The sequence below is a fragment of the Chiloscyllium plagiosum genome, unplaced genomic scaffold, assembly GCF_037043375.1.
Source record: "Chiloscyllium plagiosum isolate Xiang-an unplaced genomic scaffold, Cpla_swu_hap1 HiC_scaffold_5, whole genome shotgun sequence".
NCBI classification, from domain to species: domain Eukaryota; kingdom Metazoa; phylum Chordata; class Chondrichthyes; order Orectolobiformes; family Hemiscylliidae; genus Chiloscyllium; species Chiloscyllium plagiosum.
The window spans coordinates 81,685,502-81,704,820 of NW_028270143.1; the positions used below are offsets into that span (position 1 = coordinate 81,685,502).

Here is a 19,319-nt window from a genome sequence, read left to right on the forward strand (position 1 = left end):
GGAATGGAAGAATACAAATGACTGGTTTGCTGTACAGAGAGTTCAGATGGTCTTGGAGGAGGCATTGATCTTCTCTTGTGGCATATTGACTTTATGACTCTGTGAAAGTAAGTACATAAATGAAAGCACGAACATATCCTTGTGACTCATTGAATCTTTGAACACAAAACAGTTTATAAGTGATTTTCATGACCGTGAGTGGGAGCAAAATTAAATTTTATCATACATCACTTTAAATTCCAGTTCAAGAATGACACACCTGATGGTGAAAGTACATTTTCTGCTAAGCATGAAAGTGCTCTTTTTTTTGGTTTTCAAGGATTCTGGAATGACATGAACTGTGGGCATCCATTCCCTTTCATATGTGAAAGAAGTAACAGTTCAATCAACACAACAATTGCTCCCACGGAAGCTCCTGGCCCAGGAGGATGCCCTCAAGACTGGATTCCATTTGGAAGGAAGGTATTTATTTACAAAACTGTGAAGATTTAAGAAGCCATTCAGTGGGCCGCTGATGAAATAGAATAAGCTGAACTTTCTTCTCCTCTCCATCACCTCAGGGAGGAAAGTAGAGATGGACAATAAATCCTCCCCTTGCTAGTGACACCCATATCTCAAGAATCAGTGAAAGGTATAAGTCAGAAAACTGCAGAAAGACAGTAGGTGAGGGGTAAGAGGAATGAACACCTGCTAAGTCTTTGCTGCTGTTCTGTGGCCCTCTGATTTACTGATGATCCATTTGTTAATCACTGAGAGAACATGGGGATTGTGAGATTGAATGTATAAGTCAATGTAACCAGAGTGCATCATGATGTCACTTTGTTTGAAGATAAATTAGAGGGTAAACCAGTTTGTGCTGCTGGCATTTTAATATGTACAAGCTGTATTCAGAACCCACATGTGCCATGGGTAAGCTCTAACCTCAGTTATTCATCAAACATACAAGGCTGGATTTTCTATGGACCGCAGGACCCTGATTCTGGGATCGAATTGGTGCTCCCAAGTCCCGATTTACTCGGACCCAGACCGGTGGAAGAATATTCATATTGGGGAATTCCTACTTGTTCTTCTCTGGGCTTGCTGTCCAATTAAGGATAGGGGAGATGACCAGAGGAGAGGCAGGCTCAATGCTGCTGGCTGAGATCCAGAGTACCAGCAGATCTAAGATTCTCAGTAGTCTTACCAGGTGAGGGGTCACTGCTCAAACAGGTCGTAAATCTTGAAGTTGTTTCAATGTGAAGGTACCGTGGTTAGCCTAAACATCATGGGGAGGATGCTGGGATATAGAATAGTGAGCAAATCGTTTGGAAGGAAAACCCCTCCAGTCAATAGATACCAGCCAATACTACAATCATTCCTTGATAATCATAGAATTATAGAATCCCTACAGTGTGGAAGCAAGCCACTGAGCCCATCGAGTCCACACTGCCCCTCCGATGCAGACTCCCCTCCCTCTCCCTGTAATTCTGCATTTCCTCTGGCGAATCCACCTAGCTTGCACATCACTGGACACGACGGGACAATTTTTAGCATGGCCAATCCATCTAACCTGCATATCTGTAGATTGTGGGAGGAAACCAGAGCACCCGGAGGAAATCCACGCAGACTTGGGGAGAATGTGCAAACCCTACAATGGTAGCCTTTACTTTGGTGTCTTCCAGCCTCCGACTCTGATAGCTCCATGGCCTGGAGAGAATCTGCTACCATTGAGCTGGTAAACTCTGCAAATAGCGAAATAAGAGATGATACAAACCAGCTCATACTTGGGGCTTAATAATGCAAATTGATTATCCACTTCTGTGGGCTGGACAGCTGACCTGCTTCCTGGCTTGCAGCTGAGAAAGCTCCCTGATATTGGGAATGTACTAGGGTACTTTCCTGTTATGACTTTTCCATTTTTCCCAGCAATTACCCTGCCTCCAAGTCCACTACCTTGGGGCCAAGAAAATGCCTCACACAAAATGGATGTTTGACTGTGGATGAATCCAGGAATGTGGAATTTGAGTCTGTTCTAAAAAAACTATTAGATTATTCCATAATGAATATGAAATTTATGCCAATCAGAATCAAGTGTAACATTAAGCTTTTTATTTTTATTATTTGATCTTGAGATCTGAGCAACACTGACAAGGCAACATTTATTACCCATCATGAACTGCCCTTGTTTGTGAGCTTCCCTCTTGAACTGTTGCTGCCAATCTGGTGTGAGTATGACCCAAGTGTGAATTCTGCAGCAGTTAATTCAACTCAATGGCTTGTTAGGACAGTTAAGAATACAGTATGGAGTCAATCACATTTCTGTGGATACTGAATCATGTGTAAGTTAGATTTTAAGGATAACAAATTTCCTTTCAGAAAAGACATTAATGAACCAGATGCTTTTTTATTGCAATCCAGTAATTTTGTGGTATCCATTTCTGAGATCGGCTTTCATTCCAGATTTAATGAATTGAATTTCACTTCTCCATTTGGCCTGACAGTGTTTGAACTTGTCTTTGAAGAATTAATCCAAGCTCTGGATTACTGGTCCAATAACTATCATATTCGCCTTGCTTGTTAAGCGTTTTGAGGAAATCATAAATATGTTGAACTGAAGAATGACTGTTGACTTCCAAACATCCTGCTTTTGACCACAAACCAGTAATATCTGCTGAAAATATATGATAAATGATGCTGGGTGAGGACTCTGTCAGTTAACAAGCACAGTGCCATTCCTTGAGGTGATAATATATTGCTTTGAATTAGAAAGGGTGGCAGATTTCCTCATCTAAAAGGCATTACTGAATTACATGTTTTGTTTTTATCAACAACCTGGTAATCTCAGGATTTTTAGTAATGATTCCAGATATATAATCTCATGAAATTTAAATGTCTTCCAGTTGCCTTGCTATATGTTGAACTCGCAGCTCTGGACCATTAGTCTGGGCTTTGAATTTACTAATGCAGTAGCATTACAACTATGCTACTATTCTCCTTTGACTCAATGTATACACATGTAATGCCCAATAATGTCACAACAGATGTATAACAGACAAAACACTTGCTGGATGATTTTATCATGATTTATACCAATTTCCAAGTCTCTTCCTCCAAAGTTACACCAGTGAGGGTTGAAGCCCTGGAGAAATCCATCCCAACAGAATGTCTTTAAGAGCTGTAAATTAACTGTCTGCTGAAATATTAACTGCACTTGAAGTGTTTGGGCAGTAAATTTCAGTGCTTTGGGATTTATCTAAATTATGGTTCACTACAATTACTACAATAGTTGCGGAATTGATGGAGTACTCTAAAACTAAAATAAAGTTTACATAGGAATTAATAACTACTTCAAATTGTATCTATGCATTAAGACACAAAGATATTGAGTAACCATGTTATAAATTTAAAGTTTCTGATTGCAATGGCCTAAATATTTTTTTCAGACTACGTATTGACATCCATAATATCACAAGAAGTAGGTAAAGGAGTAGGCCTTGGTCCTGCTCCACCATTCAGTAGGATCTTTGCTGGTCTGACATTCCTCATGTCCACTTTCTGCCTTTTCCCCATAACCCTTGATTTCCTCACTGATCACGAATCTATCTACCTCAGCCTTCAATATACACATGTCCCCACAACTGTCTTTGGCAAGGAGTTCCAAAGACACACAACCCTCTGATAGAAATGTTCCTTTTCATCCAGTCTTAAAATGACACCCACTACAGGTTGTTCTGCTATAACACGTGTTTCATCAAGGCAAATTGGTTGTAATGCAATTGATGAATACGGGACGCTATTTCTAAAGCATGAACTTTTCAAACGAGCGTTTGCTGCAATGCGATTGCTTTGCCAATGGTTAAAGTGCTTTTTTTAATTGTGCGATTTTTATATAGTGTGGGGTCACACAAGAACACAGCCATTGCATTATAAAAGAACTACCTGCAATTCTGAGGCTATGCCATCTGGTCCTAGATACTTCCATGAGGCGAAACATCCATTCAATATTTACCCTGTCAAGCCATTTAAGAATTTTACATGCTTCAAGGAGATCACCTCTTATTCTTCTAACCTCCTATGAGTAGAGTCCCAACTTGTTTAGCCTTGTCTCCAAAGATAATCCATCACATCAGAGATCATCCCAGTGAACCTTCCCTGAACTGCCTCCAATGAAATATGTCTTTCCTTATAAAAAGTGACCAAAACTACTCCCAGGACTCAAGAAGTGGTCTCACCAGCACTTTGTACAGTTGTAGTAAAACTTCCTAACTCGAATACTATGTGCTAGCTTTCTGCATTTAATGTACAAGTAACCCCAAGCCCCTTGGTGTTGCAACTTGCTGCAGTTTTTGTCCACTTAAGTGACACTAGGTTCTTTTATTTTCCCTTCCAAAATGAACAACTTTATACTGAAAACAACAAATGCTGGAGATCACAGCAGGTCCGGCAGCATCCATAGAGGGAGAGCAAGCTAATGTTTCGAGTCTAGATGGTGCTTTATCAGAGTTGAAGTGGAGCATTTGTTGTTTCAGTATAGATTCCAGCATCTGCATTAACTTGTTCCTAAACTTCACATTATACTTTATTTGCCAACTTTTTGTGCATTTACTTAATTTATCACCATCTCTCCGTAAATTGTTTACATACCTCTCAAAACTTGCCTTTCTATCTACTTTTGTGTTATCTGCAAATTTGATGATAGTACATTCACTTCCTTCCTCCAAGTCATTAATATATATTGTAAACAGTTGCAGTCCCAGCACTGATCCCTAAGGAATCCCATTGGTTACTGTTTGACAGCCTGATAAACGATCCCTTATTCCCACTTGCTGTTCCCCATCCACGGCAGAATTACTCTCCAGTCAGGCTGATCCATAATAATGTGTTATGAAAAAAATTGTTATGTTTTGTGCTGCAAAAAACAGAATGTAAAGGGTTAACACCTACCAGCAGAGAACTATTATCAGAATAGATGTGTCACCTTCAAGGTGACCACACAATGGCAGCCTGTGATGTTAAGTTTAATTAGGATTATGCACAAGTAATCCTAAATAACATTTGTCAAAAAACATTGTTTTTGCATAAATTGAAATTTCACGTTATTTCATATGTACAACATGGTCACAACCAATCTGATATGAGAACCTTCCTAATCACACACCAGGTTCTGAGATGCTCAAGATTTGACACATTCATGCCTACTCAAGTGGAACCTTGAGTTTCTGTTTCTGGGGCTTTACAACCTTATGAAGAGAGATTGAATAGACAGGGATTGTATTCCTTTGTGCAGGTGACATTGAAGGGAACACAATTGAACTGTATCAAATTATGAGTTGCATAGGCAGGTTAGACAGGAAGGAATGGTTGCCCCTAATGGAGGAATTGGGGGAATAGATTTACAGTAAGGAGCAGGAGTTTCAGATATGAGGATGTGAGGATTTGTTTTTCAACTAGAAGGTGGTGGGAACATATTGCCTTTAGGCATGGTAGAGGAAAAAACCGTCAGAACATTGAAGAAATCTTTAGATGTGCACTTGAGATGCCAAGGCCTATAAGGCTCTGGACTAACTGCTGGGAAATTGGTTTAGAATAGTTAGGTGCTTTTTTTTATTGATAGCCTGAATGGCCTTTCTCTGTGCTGTAGACTTTTATGACTCTAAAATAGAACAATCATTATTGGCTACCCTTCATGCATTGCACTTACACTATGGGCAATTTAGTATGGCCGATTCACCTAACCTACGCATCTTTGGATTGTGGGAGGAAACCGGAGCACCCGGAGGAAACCCACGCAGACACGGGGAGAATGTGCAAACTCCACACAGACAGTCACCCGAGGCTGGATTTGAACCTGGGACCCTGCAGCAGTGCTAACCACTGAGCCACCATGCCATCCATCATTGTCTGTATATGTGACACTGAACTTGAGAAATTGGCGAGGATATAAAAGCAACAATGTTCTCTATCACTCTGCCAATAGTTAGGGCAAATTTTGCTTTGTAGCTTTGATTTGATTTGATTTGATTTATTGTCGCCACATGTATTTGAGTACAGTGAAAAGCTTTGTTTTTGAGCAGTGCAGGCAGATCATAGTAAACAAAGATATAGAGATCAAAGCGTGCTTAGACAGAGCAAGGCATACAGATTACACTACACAGCAGGTGTATAAAGCAAGATTAGCAAGATCAATGTTATTTGAAGTTAGAGAGTCCGTTCATCAGTCTAACAATGGCAGGGTAGAAGCTGTTCTTGAAACTGTTGGGTGCATGTGTTCAAGCTTCTGTATCAGCTGCATGACAGAAGAGGTCAGAAGAGAGCATTACTGGGGTGGGAGGAGTCATTGATAATGTTGGCAGCTTTTCTGGGAATGGGAAGTCTTCATAGTGTCCATGGATGAGAAGTAGGCTTCTGTGATGCTCTGGTTCTCTGCACACAATCTTCTGTCATTTTGTATGGTCCTGGGCAGAACAGTTGCTGTACCAGGCAGTTATGTGCTCAGACAGTATGCCTTCTATGGTGCATCTGTAAAAGTTGGTGAGGGTCCTCATGGACATACCAACTTTCCTAACCTTCCTGGGGGAGGAAGAGGCATTGTTGTGCCTTCTTGACCATTGCATCATGGGAAGTCCAGAACAGATTGGCGGTTATCATCACCCCTAGGAATTCAATGCTCTCAGCCCTGTCTATCTTAGCTCTGTTGATGTAGGTGGGAGCATGTCCTCCTCCTTTCTTCCTGAAGGCAATGATCAGTTTTTATGTTTTGCCAACATTGAGACAGAAAGGTTGTTATTATTGTACCACATTACCAAGCCCTCTATCTCCTTCCTGTATTCTGACTCATTGTTGTTTGACATCCATCCTACCACAGTAGGGTTGTCAGCAAACTTATTGATGGTATTTGTTCAAAATTTGGCGACATATTGGTGTACAGGAAGTACAGTAGGGGGCTGAGAATGCATCATTGAGGGACTCCAGTGTTGAGGGTTATTGTGGAGGAGATGCCTCCTTCAGTCATTGTGGTCTGTGGGTCAGGAAGCTGAGGATCCAGTTGCAGAGGGTGGAGCCAAGACCAAGGTCACAGAGTGTTGAGATCAATCTGGAGGGGATTATGGTGCTGAAGGTGGAGCTGTAATTGATGAACAAGAGTCTGACGTAGATGTTCTTGTTGTCCACGATGGCTCAGTGGTTAGCACAGCTGCCCATAGCACCAGGGAGCTGGGTTCAATTCCAGCCTCAGGTAACTGTCTGTGTGGAGTTTGCACATTCTCCCTGTGTCTGTATGGTTTTCCTCCGGGTAGTCCAGTTTCCTCCCACAATCCAAATAAAGATATGCAGGTTAGATGAATTGGCCATGCTAAATTGCCCATAGTGTTCAGGAATGTGTAGGTTAGGTATTAGTCAGGAGTAAATGGAGGATAATAGGGTAGGGAAATAGGTCTGGGTGGGTTACTCTTCGGAGGTCAGTGTGGACTTGTTGGACCGAAAGGCCTGTTTTCACACTATAGAGATTCTATGATTTGTTCCAGGGATAAGTGCAGGGCTAGGGATATGGCATCTGCTGTGCACTTGTTATGCCGATAGGCAAACTGTAGGGGATCAAGGCCGGCTGGGAGGCTGGAGTTGATGTGGGTCATGTCCATCCTCTCGAAGCACTTCACAATTATGGACAGCCACTGGGTGGAAGTCATTAAGGCACATTGCATGTGCTTTCTTAGGTAATAGGATGATGGTAGTGTTCTTGAAGCTTTGGGGACTTTGACTTGTAGGAGGGAGAAGTTGAAGATATTGGTGAATATCTCTGCTAGTTGGTCTGCACAGGATCTGAGTGCTTGGCTGGTGACACCGTCTGGGCCCATCACTTTCCTAAGGTTGTCTCCCAGGAAGACCGATCTGAAGTCTGCAGCAGTGACTGAGGGAACAGGAGTGTCTGGGGCTGTCAGGGAAGGTGTCACTGCAACTCTGGCATTCTGCTCAAACTGAGCATAGAAAGCATTGAGGGCATCAGGGAGAGATGTGCTTTTGTCCATTATCTTGTTCTGCTTAATGTTTTATCCTGTAATGTGTAGGCCTTGCTACAGGTATCCACATGGTTGGTTTGGGTCTCTAACTTGGTCCGGTACTGCCTCCTGGTATCTCTGATGGCTTTGCAGAGGTCATTTCTAGATTTTCTATATAGGTCTGGATTGTCTGACTTGAATGCCTCACACTTGGTCTTCAGTAAGTAATGGATTTCCCATTTCATCCAAGGTTTTTGGTTGGAGTACACTGGGATTGGTTTCTTTGGCATGCAGTCCTCCAAGCACTTGCTAACGAAGTCCATGACATTGATGGCATACTCATCTAGGTTGCCTGCTGAGTTCTTGAATATGGTCCAGTCCACTGATTCCAAACGGTCCTGGAGAAGCTCTTCTGTTGCCTCAGACCAGTTTCAGCTTCTGTTTGTAAACTGGGAGGAGGAACACAGTGCTGTTATCTGATTTTCCGAAGTGAGGTTGGGAAATGGAGTGGTAGGCATCTTAGATGGTTGTGTAGCACTGGTCAGTATGTTCAATCCTTTAGTAGGAAGGAGACGGTGTTGGTGGTATTTTGGCAGCATCCTCTTGAGGTTGGCCTGATTGGAGTCAGAGGCCTTGATGAATAAGGCCTCGGGGAGCTTTGTCTTATTGAGGAAAGTCAGAGGGCAAACACAGTGCTATTGCACTTTGAATTCAGTCTTTTAATCCATAAACAACTGATGGTTCAGGAAAATCCCAATCATCCCGGGTTGGTCAGGTATTTTGCTCAACACAGTGTAATGCTGAAACCAGCACAAAGCCAATAATAATAGTTACTTAAATGGCTTTACTTTTACAAGTTTACTGATCATGCATCCCAACAAAAATAAACTCTTTAAAAAAAAGTTAAATAGTTAAATCAATAATTTTTCAGGAATGGAGTTTTGTGGCTGCCTTTCACTGTTCACCTCACATGCATCAATAGAAGCAAGAATTTAATGCATACATGCTTACACAAAATCTGACTTAGTAAAAGGAATATCAAAACTGAAATCTTACAAATTAAAAGTCAGTTTCCCACCCAACCCTACCTGGTTAGGTATATTACAGCCGGTGTGAAGCCAAGATATCATGAAAGGATCTTTGGGAATTGCTATCACATCGCAAGGCATAATCTTATTGATGACTTTGATCCCTGCATGTAATGACTTGTTTTCATTGCAGAATAGAAATTAAATTGCCTCAATAAATTGCAGAATAACTGGGTAAAACAAAACAAAGGTAATAAATGAAGCCGTGAATATTAGTGGGAAAGTTTTGAGATCTTCCATTCCCAGGCTCAACTTTCTGATCTTAAACAGGTGAGGTGATGATCTCGTGATATTATCACTGGATTGTTAATCCAGAGACTCAGGTAATGTTCTGGAGACATGGGTTCAAGTCCTGCCATGGTAGATGGTGAAATTTGAATTCAATAAAATATCTGGAATTAAGAATCTAATAATGACCATGAAACCGTTGTCAATTTTCAGGATAAGTCTGGCTGGCCCACTAATGTCCTTTACAAAACTGCCATTCTTACCTGGTCTAGCCTACATGTGACTCCAGACCTATAGCAATGTGGTTGACTCTTAACTGTCCTCTGGGCAATTAGGGATGGGCAAATAAGTGCTGGCCCAGCCAGTGATGCCCTCATTCCATTAATGAAAGGAAATCTTCAATATACGTTCACTTGCAGGAAATGCAAGAGCAGCTTCACAATATGTGCCTCTAACTTTTTAAATAAAATTTTGCTAATAGAAAAGAAAATGATATGTCACCCATATTCTTTGTCCTGAGAATTGGTTGAGCTTAGTTGGCTGGATTGTTGGTTTACAGATCAGCGTGATGCCAACAGTGTGGGTTCAATTCCCATCACCAGTTTGAGGTTACCATGAAGGACTCTTCTTCTCCACCGCTTCCTTCACCTGAGGTCTGGTGGCCATCAGGTTAAATCACCACCAGTGAGGGAGCAGCCCCTATGGTCTGGTAAGACTATGATGACACAACCATGGTCCCTTTGTCAGAGAATCAAATTCTTTGTCCTTCAACAACTCCCAATTCTCTACAAAGCATGAGTCTATTTAATAAACTAAATATTTGGAGCAATAGCCTGTGATAAGATACAAATGAACACTTTGTCCTGATGAGCAACCTCTGTGTCATCTTTAATGACTTCTTTTTTCCCTATTGAAACATCTTTGACTTCCTTTTCATAAGTGCCATAATATTGGGTGATTCTCTGAACTTTCCTCTTCTGTTTCTCCTCATCTCTACTGTGCTACATTTTCTTCTGTATTATTGTATTGTTATATGTTGAAATCAGAACTTACTGTGACTCAAATAAATTCTTCATCTGGGAGCAGAACAACTCAACGACTTTCTTCCTCTTCCATTCTTCTTGACTCCACAGGCCCTAAAAAACTCAGTAAAAACCGAAAGAACTGTGGATGCTGTACATCAGAAACAAAAGCAGACATTGCTGGAAAAGCTCAGCAGGTCTGACAGCATCTGTGAAGAGAAATCAATGCTAGTGTTGCGGGTCTGGTGACTGGTTCTGAGGAAGAGTAATCAGATCTGAAACATTAACTCTGATTTCTCTTCACAGATGCTGCCAGACCTGCTGAGCTTTTCCAGCAAGTTCTGTTTTTGTTTAACAAACACAAGTTTGGCATCACTTTACCACTGCTTCTTAATTTTCCTCAATTGCTTTCCAGTTCTCTGCATCTCATATCATGAGTATGCCTCCTATCTGAAATTCCTCAATATTGTTTGATGAAACAGGGCCTGCCAGAAACCATAATAATGAGTTACTGATAACAATGCAAATCTTCAGTAATATTCAATGATGAACCTGAATTCTGATGTGATATTGCTGCACATTTCTAAAAATATTACTCTGCGTTATACAGTCTAATAACTTGGCACATTTTGATGCTCTTTTCTAGTGTTTCAAGTTTTATGGCAAGGAAGAAGCACAGCAACTGTCTTGGAAAGATGCGAGAGATATTTGTATAAAAGAAGAGGGAAACCTAGTGACAATTCAAAATGCTAAAGAACAAGGTATGTAATGGAATGCAGAGGGCTGGACTTTTTAAGGCCCCTTGGTTCCCACCGACTCCAGCTAAAATATCAGGGTTAATGAGGAACATGCCCAGGCGTCTGATAGTTGCCCCACCATGACTCAATGGTAGGAGTAGATTTAATTGCTTGAAGGCAATACGCCACTTTCTCAAGAAGGTCCACCACTCTGAGTGACCAGCCAGTCTGAGTGACCACCAGCTCTGTCGTGCCAGTAACACTGATTGCAGCAAATGATGGGCCTACTAGCATTTCCACATAAGCAAAAAGCTCAGGTCAATCCAGGTTTGGAGAGTCTCAGTGAGGATGGAGTAAGCAGGTTCAAGAGACTAGTGAAAGGCCTCAAGGAGTTCTGACAGAGTGCACCAAACAAGGGATACCCCCTCTTCCTTACCTAACACCAGCTTGTGCAGGTCAGACTTCTTGTGTGTTGCGATTTTCCCCCAGCACCATCCACACCCCACACAAATACCAGTAAATTACAGACAACAGTTGTGTGATGATGCCCTAAAGTAGCCATTAGTTTGACATTCCAGAGCTTCGACAGGCCTATAGATGGATGACTGCCTGTCATCTCTCTGCACACTGTTAAATTTCTGACAGCTTGGGCACTGTCTGTAAACAGTAATAGTGGTCAGGCCTCCTGCTGGATTTTAGGTGGTCCCAGCTCCTGACTCCGATGGGGGTGCATGAAATCCAGCCCATAGAGTCACTAACTGATGAGAAGTAGGCAAGTTAGCCCATTGATTCCATTCTTTTTCCCTAATTTTGTAGGTACCCAATTGATCTCCTGCAAGTGCCCAATGAAATTAATTTGGAAACTGTAAATTATTTCCCCTTCTACCATACTCATGGGCAGCAAGTTCCTAGTCATTACCACTTCCCTCATACAAATGTTCTTCCTTGCACTTTCCTTGCATCTCTTCCCAAAATCTTATATCTGTATCTCCTTGTCTTTCAGATTCCATCAGATAACAAGAAAAGATTTCCTTTACTTAAATCTGCCATAATCTTGTAAATATCTTGCAAATTTTTCCTCAATCTCCTTTGCTCCAAGAAAATAATATCATCAGTTTCAACTTAACCTTGTAATTAAAGACCACATCCTGTAATAAGGTTATCTCCATCCTCTCAAAGGCCCTTGCACCCTTCCTAAGGCTTGGCATCCAGAATTGGATGCTGTACTGCAATGGGAGCGTAAACTTGGGTTTTATGAATGTTCAGTCTAACATCCCTGCTTTTGTATTTAATGCCTCTTTTTATGATGCTCAAAATTCCACGTGTTTCATTGAATGTTTTCTGAATATGTCCTGACAACTGCAAAACTTCATGTACATGCACCCTCAGGTCCCTCTGTCCCTGCACTCTCTAGAATTCTGCAATTGGGCCAATATTATCTCTGCCTTTCCCTTATGCCAAAATGCTTCACTTTGCTCTTTTTTTATCTTCAACTCCATCTGCCACTTGTCTATCCATTCTGCTCCGTGTTCCATTTCAATCGATGACTATCATCCTCACTTCATGACACTATTGTAAATTTGGTACAATCAGCAAATGTAATTCCTTAGACCTTATTACCCTAATGGAAGCAGAAGCAGAAACGATCAATGATGTCAAAGTAAATTGTTTAGATACCTGAGGGTGATAACTTTGAAGGGACATGGGGTTTGAGTAGGGAGAATTGGAATGATGGGATTGTTCATTATGTATTTGATGGGCCAAATAGCCGCCTTTTGTTCCTTAAATAATTCTTTGAGTCCATGATTCTTACCCACCAATGATGTTCAAGTAATTGGCTTGTATTTGTTAACACTGTCCTTTCATCTGTCCTGAAATAATGATGTCTCATTTGCCAGAACAGAAGACATATCCACTCAAAACATAGGCAACCAATACAGTAATTACTGCTTCTCAATTTTCTTCTTTTCCATTACTTTTACCATCTCTGCTTCGACTAACATTTTGTCATATGTCATAGAGTCATAGAGTCATAGAGATGTACAGCATGGATACAGACTCTTCAGTCCAACCCGTCCATGCCGACCAGATATCCCAACCCAATCTAGTCCCACCTGCCAGCACCCGGCCCATATCCCTCCAAACCTTTCCTATTCATATACCCATCCAAATGCCTCTTAAATGTCGCAATTGTACCAGCCCCCACCACTTCCTCCGGCAGCTCATTCCATACATGTATTATCTTCTGCGTGAAAAAGTTGCCCCTTAGGTTTCTTTTATATCTTTCCCCTCTCACCCTAAACCTATGCCCTCTCATTCTGGACTCCCTGACCCCAGGGAAAAGATTTTGCCTATTTATGCTATCCATGCCCCTCATAATTTTGTAAACCTCTATAAGGTCACCCATCAGCCCCCAACACTCCAGGGAAAACAGCCCCAGCCTGTTCAGCCTCTCCCTATAGCTCAAATCCTCCAACCCTGGCAACATCCTTGTAAATCTTTTCTGAACCCTTTCAAGTTTCACACCATCTTTCTGATTGGAAGGAGACCAGAATTGCACGCAATATTCCAACAGTGGCCTAACCAATATCCTGTACAGCCACAACATGACCTCCCAACTCCTGTACTAAATACTTTGACCAATAAAGGAAAGCATACCAAACGCCTTCTTCACTATCCTATCTACCTGTGACTCCACTTTCAAGGAGCTATGAACCTGCATTCCAAGGTCTCTTTGTTCAGCAACATTCCCGAGGACCTTACCATTAAGTGTATAAGTCCTGGTAAGATTTACTTTCCCAAAATGCAGCACCTCGCATTTATCTGAATCAAACTCCATCTGCCACTTCTCAGTCCATTGGCCCATCTGGTCCAGATTCTGTTGTAATCTGAGGTAATCCTCCTCGCTGTCCACTACACCTCCAATTTTGGTGTCATCTGCAAACTTACTAACTGTACCTCTTATGCTTGCATCCAAATCATTTTTGTAAATGCCAAAAAGTAGAGGGCCCAGCACCGATCCTTGTGGCACTCCACTGGTCACAGGCCTCCAGTCTGAAAAACAACCCTCCACCCATGTCTTTCTCTTAAAAGGTGCTGACATGAAAAGTGCTCACTAAATATTCTGAATGTCAAAGCAATAATCCTCCTCTTTTTCCTGAAGAGGATCCATTCCACCTCCTGCTTTTCATTTCGTATTTACATGCCCTAAGATCATAAGACATGGGGGCAGAAATCTGCTGTGCCATTCATTCATGACTGATAAGTTTCTCAACCCGATTCTCCTGCTTTCTCCCTGTAACCCTTGATCACCTTGGTACTCAAGAACTTATCTATCTCAGTCTTAAATATACTCAATGACCTGGCCTCCACAGCCTTCTGTGACAAAGAATTCTATAGATTCACCACTTTCTGGCTGAAGAAGTTTCTCCTCATCTCCCTTCTAAAAGGTCTTCCCTTTACTTTATGCTATGCTCTTGAATCCTAGTCTCTGCTGCCAATGGAAACATCTTCCCAACATCCACTCTTTCCAGACCGTTCAGTATGCTGTATGTTTCAACTGGATCTCCCCTCATTCTTCTAAACTCCATGGAGTATAAACCTTGAGTCCTCAAACGTTCCTCACATGGTAAGGTTTTCATTCCTGGGACCATTCTCGTGAACCTCCTCTGAACTGGCTCCAGGGCCAGTATATCCTTCCTGAGATATAGGACCCAAAACTGTGCACAATACTCCAAATGTGGTCTGACCAGAGCCTTATTGAGCCTCAGAAGTATATCCCTGCTTTTATATTCAAGTCCTCTCAAAATAAATGCCACAATTGCATTTGCCTTCCTAACTACTGACTCAACCTGCAAGTTTACCTTGAGAGAATCCTGGACTAGAACTCCCAAGTTGCTTTGTCCTTCAAACTTTTGAATTTTCTCCCCATTTAGAAAATAGTCCATGCCTCTACTCTTCTTACCAAAGTGCATGACCTCACACTTTCCCACGTTGTACTCCATCTGCCACTTCTTTGCCCACTCTCCTAACCTGTCCAAGTCCTTTAACAGCCTCCCCGTCTCTTCAATGCTACCTGTCCATCAACATATCATATCATTTGCAAACTTTGCCAGAATGCCCTCAGTTCCTTCATCTAGATTGTTCATGTATAAAGTGAAAAGTTGTCCCAACACTGAGCCTTGTGGAACACCACTTGTCACCGGCTATCATCCTGAGAAGGACCCTTTACCCCCACTCTCTGATTTATGTCTATCCATGCTAGTACCTTGCCTCTGACACCATAAGCCCTTTCTTTACTCAGTAGCCTCCTGGCAGCACCTTGTCAAAGGCCTTCTTGAAGTCCAGGTAGATAACATCCATTGGCTCTCGTGGTCTAGTCTGATCACTATTTCCTCAAAGAATTCTAGCAGATTTTAGGCATGACCTCCCCTTGATGAAAACATGCTGACTTTGCCCTATTTGACCACACATTCCAAGTATTCTGAAGTTTTATCCTTCACAATGGATTTCAGAATCCCATGACTGAGGTTAAGCTAATCAGTCTATAATTTTTAAACCAGAAGATTAAATATGAGGGTAAGCTAGCCAGTAATATAAAGGAAGACTGTAACTTTTTAAATAGGGGTGTCATTTTAATAATTTTCCACTCCTCTGGGACCCTCCGTGATTCTAGCGATTCCTGAAAGATCACCACTAACGTCTCCACTATCTCTTCAGGTATCTCCCTTAGATCTCTGAAATGTAATCCATCTGGTCCAGATGATTTATCCACTTTCAGGCCATTCAATTTTTCTAACACCTCCTTTTTGGTGATGGCCACCATACTCAGCTCTGTCCCCTCACTCTCTTGAAATGTTGGGAAATTGCTCGTGTCTTCCACTGTGATTTTCCAGCAGCCCAATGTCCACTTTTGCTTCTCTTTTGGCCTTTATATATCTAACAAAAGTCCTACAGTCTTCCTTTATATTACTGGCTAGCTTACCCTCATATTTAATCTTCTCCCACCTTATTTCTTTCCTTGTTGCCCTCTGCTGGTCTTTCTAAGCTTCCCTATCTTCTGCTTTCCCACTGCCCTTTGCCACATTAAATGCCAGTAGAAAATTTAGGGTTAATTTTATATTAACATTCTATTCTCATTGTTTGTTTTCAGTCTCATCTTCCACTCTGCTTCCTCTCTCAAGCCATTAGATTTGACTATTTTTCACTTTAATAAATGAATGAAATGGATCACACTCCTTTTTGTTTTTGTTTTATCATGATCTCTCCAAATTTGTCCAAGGCATTGGCTCCCTTATCTTTCAGCTTTGCTAAAATATGCTATATTTGAAACATCTCCTCTTTAAAGATTATCAGTTGCAGCCAGTGATAATTATGGACAATAATGTTATATGTTTGGAGTTTCTACTTACTCAGAAGCTTACCTTTAATTTAAATCTACTTTCATTTTGGAAGCATTTTCTCATTCACTAGAAGCCAGAATTGTTTCAGCAATGAACACCAGCCAATATGAAAATTATTCATGGCTTATTATTTAATATATAAATGTAATAATTCAGTAATTGAAGGCTTTGTCTGTATCAAGTATAAATCTTTTCTTATTGTTTTAAAAGACTTTGTAGAGAAATTAATTAACAAAATTAAGGTAGAAATACAATGTTAAAGGGCAAATGCAACCCTGGATAGCAATTTGCATGAGGATCACAAAATAAAGAATGGCAGATAAAATATGGTAATGAGATATGTGGAAGATTACACTAAAATAATAATCCAGTAAGATAGACAAGCGCTTCAAGTTCTCGACACAAAACCTTCCAGTCATCAATGAGTTGGTAACATGAGGGCACAAACGTCTGATTAGCATCAAAATAATGGAGCAGAAAGTCTAGGAGGCACCAGCATGATGGTGAAGCAGAAACTATACTTTTTAAAAGTGATATAGATAAATATTTGAAAACGTAGAAATTCAAAAGAGGAGGAGGATGTGCAGGAAAATGAACCACAACAAATTGTTCTTTGAAGGAACCAGAACAGTATTGATGGGCTAAGTGGCTTCTTTTTGTTCATATTCAGAGCTCAAATTCCCATTCCAAGTTCCACAAGTCAGATCATTTAGAATTATTACAATGATTATATGTACACTGGGCATAGTTTTATTACTAACATCCAAATTTGGGATTAATTCTCTATTCTGTAAATGTGTTGCTCTGAAAAGTAATACAAGGCATCATTTTACATTAGAGGCGTTATAATAATTGCACATATTTTTTTTCAGTGCTGAGTGTCCATAATCTCAAATTTAAATCTGTTTCTCTCTGCAGCATTTATTACCATGAAGTTGGAAGGGTTTCCTGTGAATACTTGGATTGGATTAAATGATATTAATAAAGAGAGTAAATATCTGTGGACGGATGGAAGAGGAGTAAGGTATACTAACTGGGCCAAGGGTTTTCCGACTGGACAAAGGCATTCCTACGATGACCCAGTAAGTAGCAAACACACCCAACATTCTCTAGGTGTTAAGAAATTGTATTCACCTGCGTGTAATCTTCAGCCTCTTGAGGGAGGCTGTTAGGGCTGTAGAAACAGCAACAGCAGGCAACATTTAGAACTTGAAGAGAAGTGGTTAAAACTGGAATACAACTTACATTAATATTATTGGTCAGTTAAATATATATCTATGGATGTGATGAATCTCCTTACAAAACCTTTGAGAAATGAATTTGATGTGGAATCAAGGATTACACTTCACTCGTTTGTTGCCCCAGGATCATTTGTATAGATCAGATGAATATTCACACCAATAATGCTGGGAACCGGGGAACTGGCCTCAAGAATTAGGTGAATGAGAATGGTGGTACTGCAATGGGGCTTCATTGGGCTGAGATTGTTGGCATTGAAAGTATTTAAACAAAGAAGAATTAATTTATTTTTTAATAATGTCCATTCTATATTTAACTTGGGCTGGTTAGGTCAGTTGGTTGTAATGCAGGGCAATGCCTACACTGTGGGTTCAATTCTCACATTGCTGAGGTAACCATACAGGACTCTCCTTCTTGAACCTCTCCCGTCTCCTGAGGCTTGATAACCCTCAGGTTAAACCACCCTCCGTCATCTTTCCCCAAAGAGCGAGCAGCCCTAGGTTTGGTAAGACTACAGTAACTTTCCTTTATTGCAACTGCAATTCTTTGTATTGCAATTGAATTCAAGAGCAAAGTTTTAAATGCCTCTGTTTCCTTGGACACCACATGATCCCTTGTACTCTGTGAGAAGAGTAATGCAATTATGAGCATTACAACATTGAACGTGACTTTTGCATTTGCAACTAACTATCCATTTGTAGGCAGCACATTTTAGATAACTGTTTCTTGCAAGTGAACTTCACCACCAGGAGTACAAAATTAGAACATTAATCTTTAATATCTAACAACTCCACTTCTTTACCTTCTTATGTGCTTCAGCGCCAGCAGCTAGAGTCTCCACAAAACCGGTTTTTGAATGTCTTAGGAACGTAAGAACATAGAAATAGGAGCAAGCGTAAGTCATTCGGCCCCTCATAACTGCCTAACATGCACCTCATTAGGTTTCTCCAATGATTTATTTTGTGTTAAAACAAGGTCTGTACGACTAATAAGGAGTTCTTTGACATTTTGTCACACACCCTGTCTGTGATGCTCCCAGGGCACATTATCAATTAGGTTTTGTCTGACACTCCTAGCTTAATTATGAACTTTCATTCATAACTTTTGAAAAAATGCTGGTGTCTTACTCATTCCTGACTTTTTTTTTTGTTTTTATTATATGGGCAACTGATTGTGTTACTGTGAGTGTGAATACAAAGAAAGATGTTGGATCTTGGAGAGATGATTATTGTGATCTTAAAAGAAGCTTTATCTGCCAAAAGTACAAAGGTGAGCATTAGATTGCTGATTGTATGGCATTTCAAGACATGTTATTAATAACTTCAATAAGCTCAATTTTACCAGATATTGGCTAAGTGTCAATGTTGGTGAGTTTCATGGAGGATTTCTGTCTATTTCTCTGTACCATTCTCTGCAATCCTCCTCATTATCCATACACCCCACCTCTACAGCACTCCACCTATCCTATCTTTCCTCTTGCAAGAGACAGAAGTAATTGCCATTATTGGGAACTCATGGGATTCATAGAGTCACACCATTTTTAAAGCTCAGATATGAACCAGGTCAAACATTGACACCTAGGAGACATCTTTCACTGTGCAAATAGTGGGGAGGTATCAAACACAAATGC

General features: G+C 40.8%; 1 protein-coding gene across 1 annotated transcript in view; it reads left to right on the plus strand.

The window, feature by feature from the left end:
• mrc1a (mannose receptor, C type 1a) overlaps window positions 1–19,319 on the plus strand; it is a 152,680-nt gene that overhangs the window by 104,679 nt on the left and 28,682 nt on the right. The window contains exons 20-23 of the mRNA XM_043690393.2: window positions 320–462; window positions 10,958–11,072; window positions 17,369–17,532; window positions 18,853–18,958. Of these exons, the coding sequence (XP_043546328.2) occupies window positions 320–462; window positions 10,958–11,072; window positions 17,369–17,532; window positions 18,853–18,958 (528 nt within the window). The remainder of the gene's footprint in view (window positions 1–319; window positions 463–10,957; window positions 11,073–17,368; window positions 17,533–18,852; window positions 18,959–19,319) is intronic.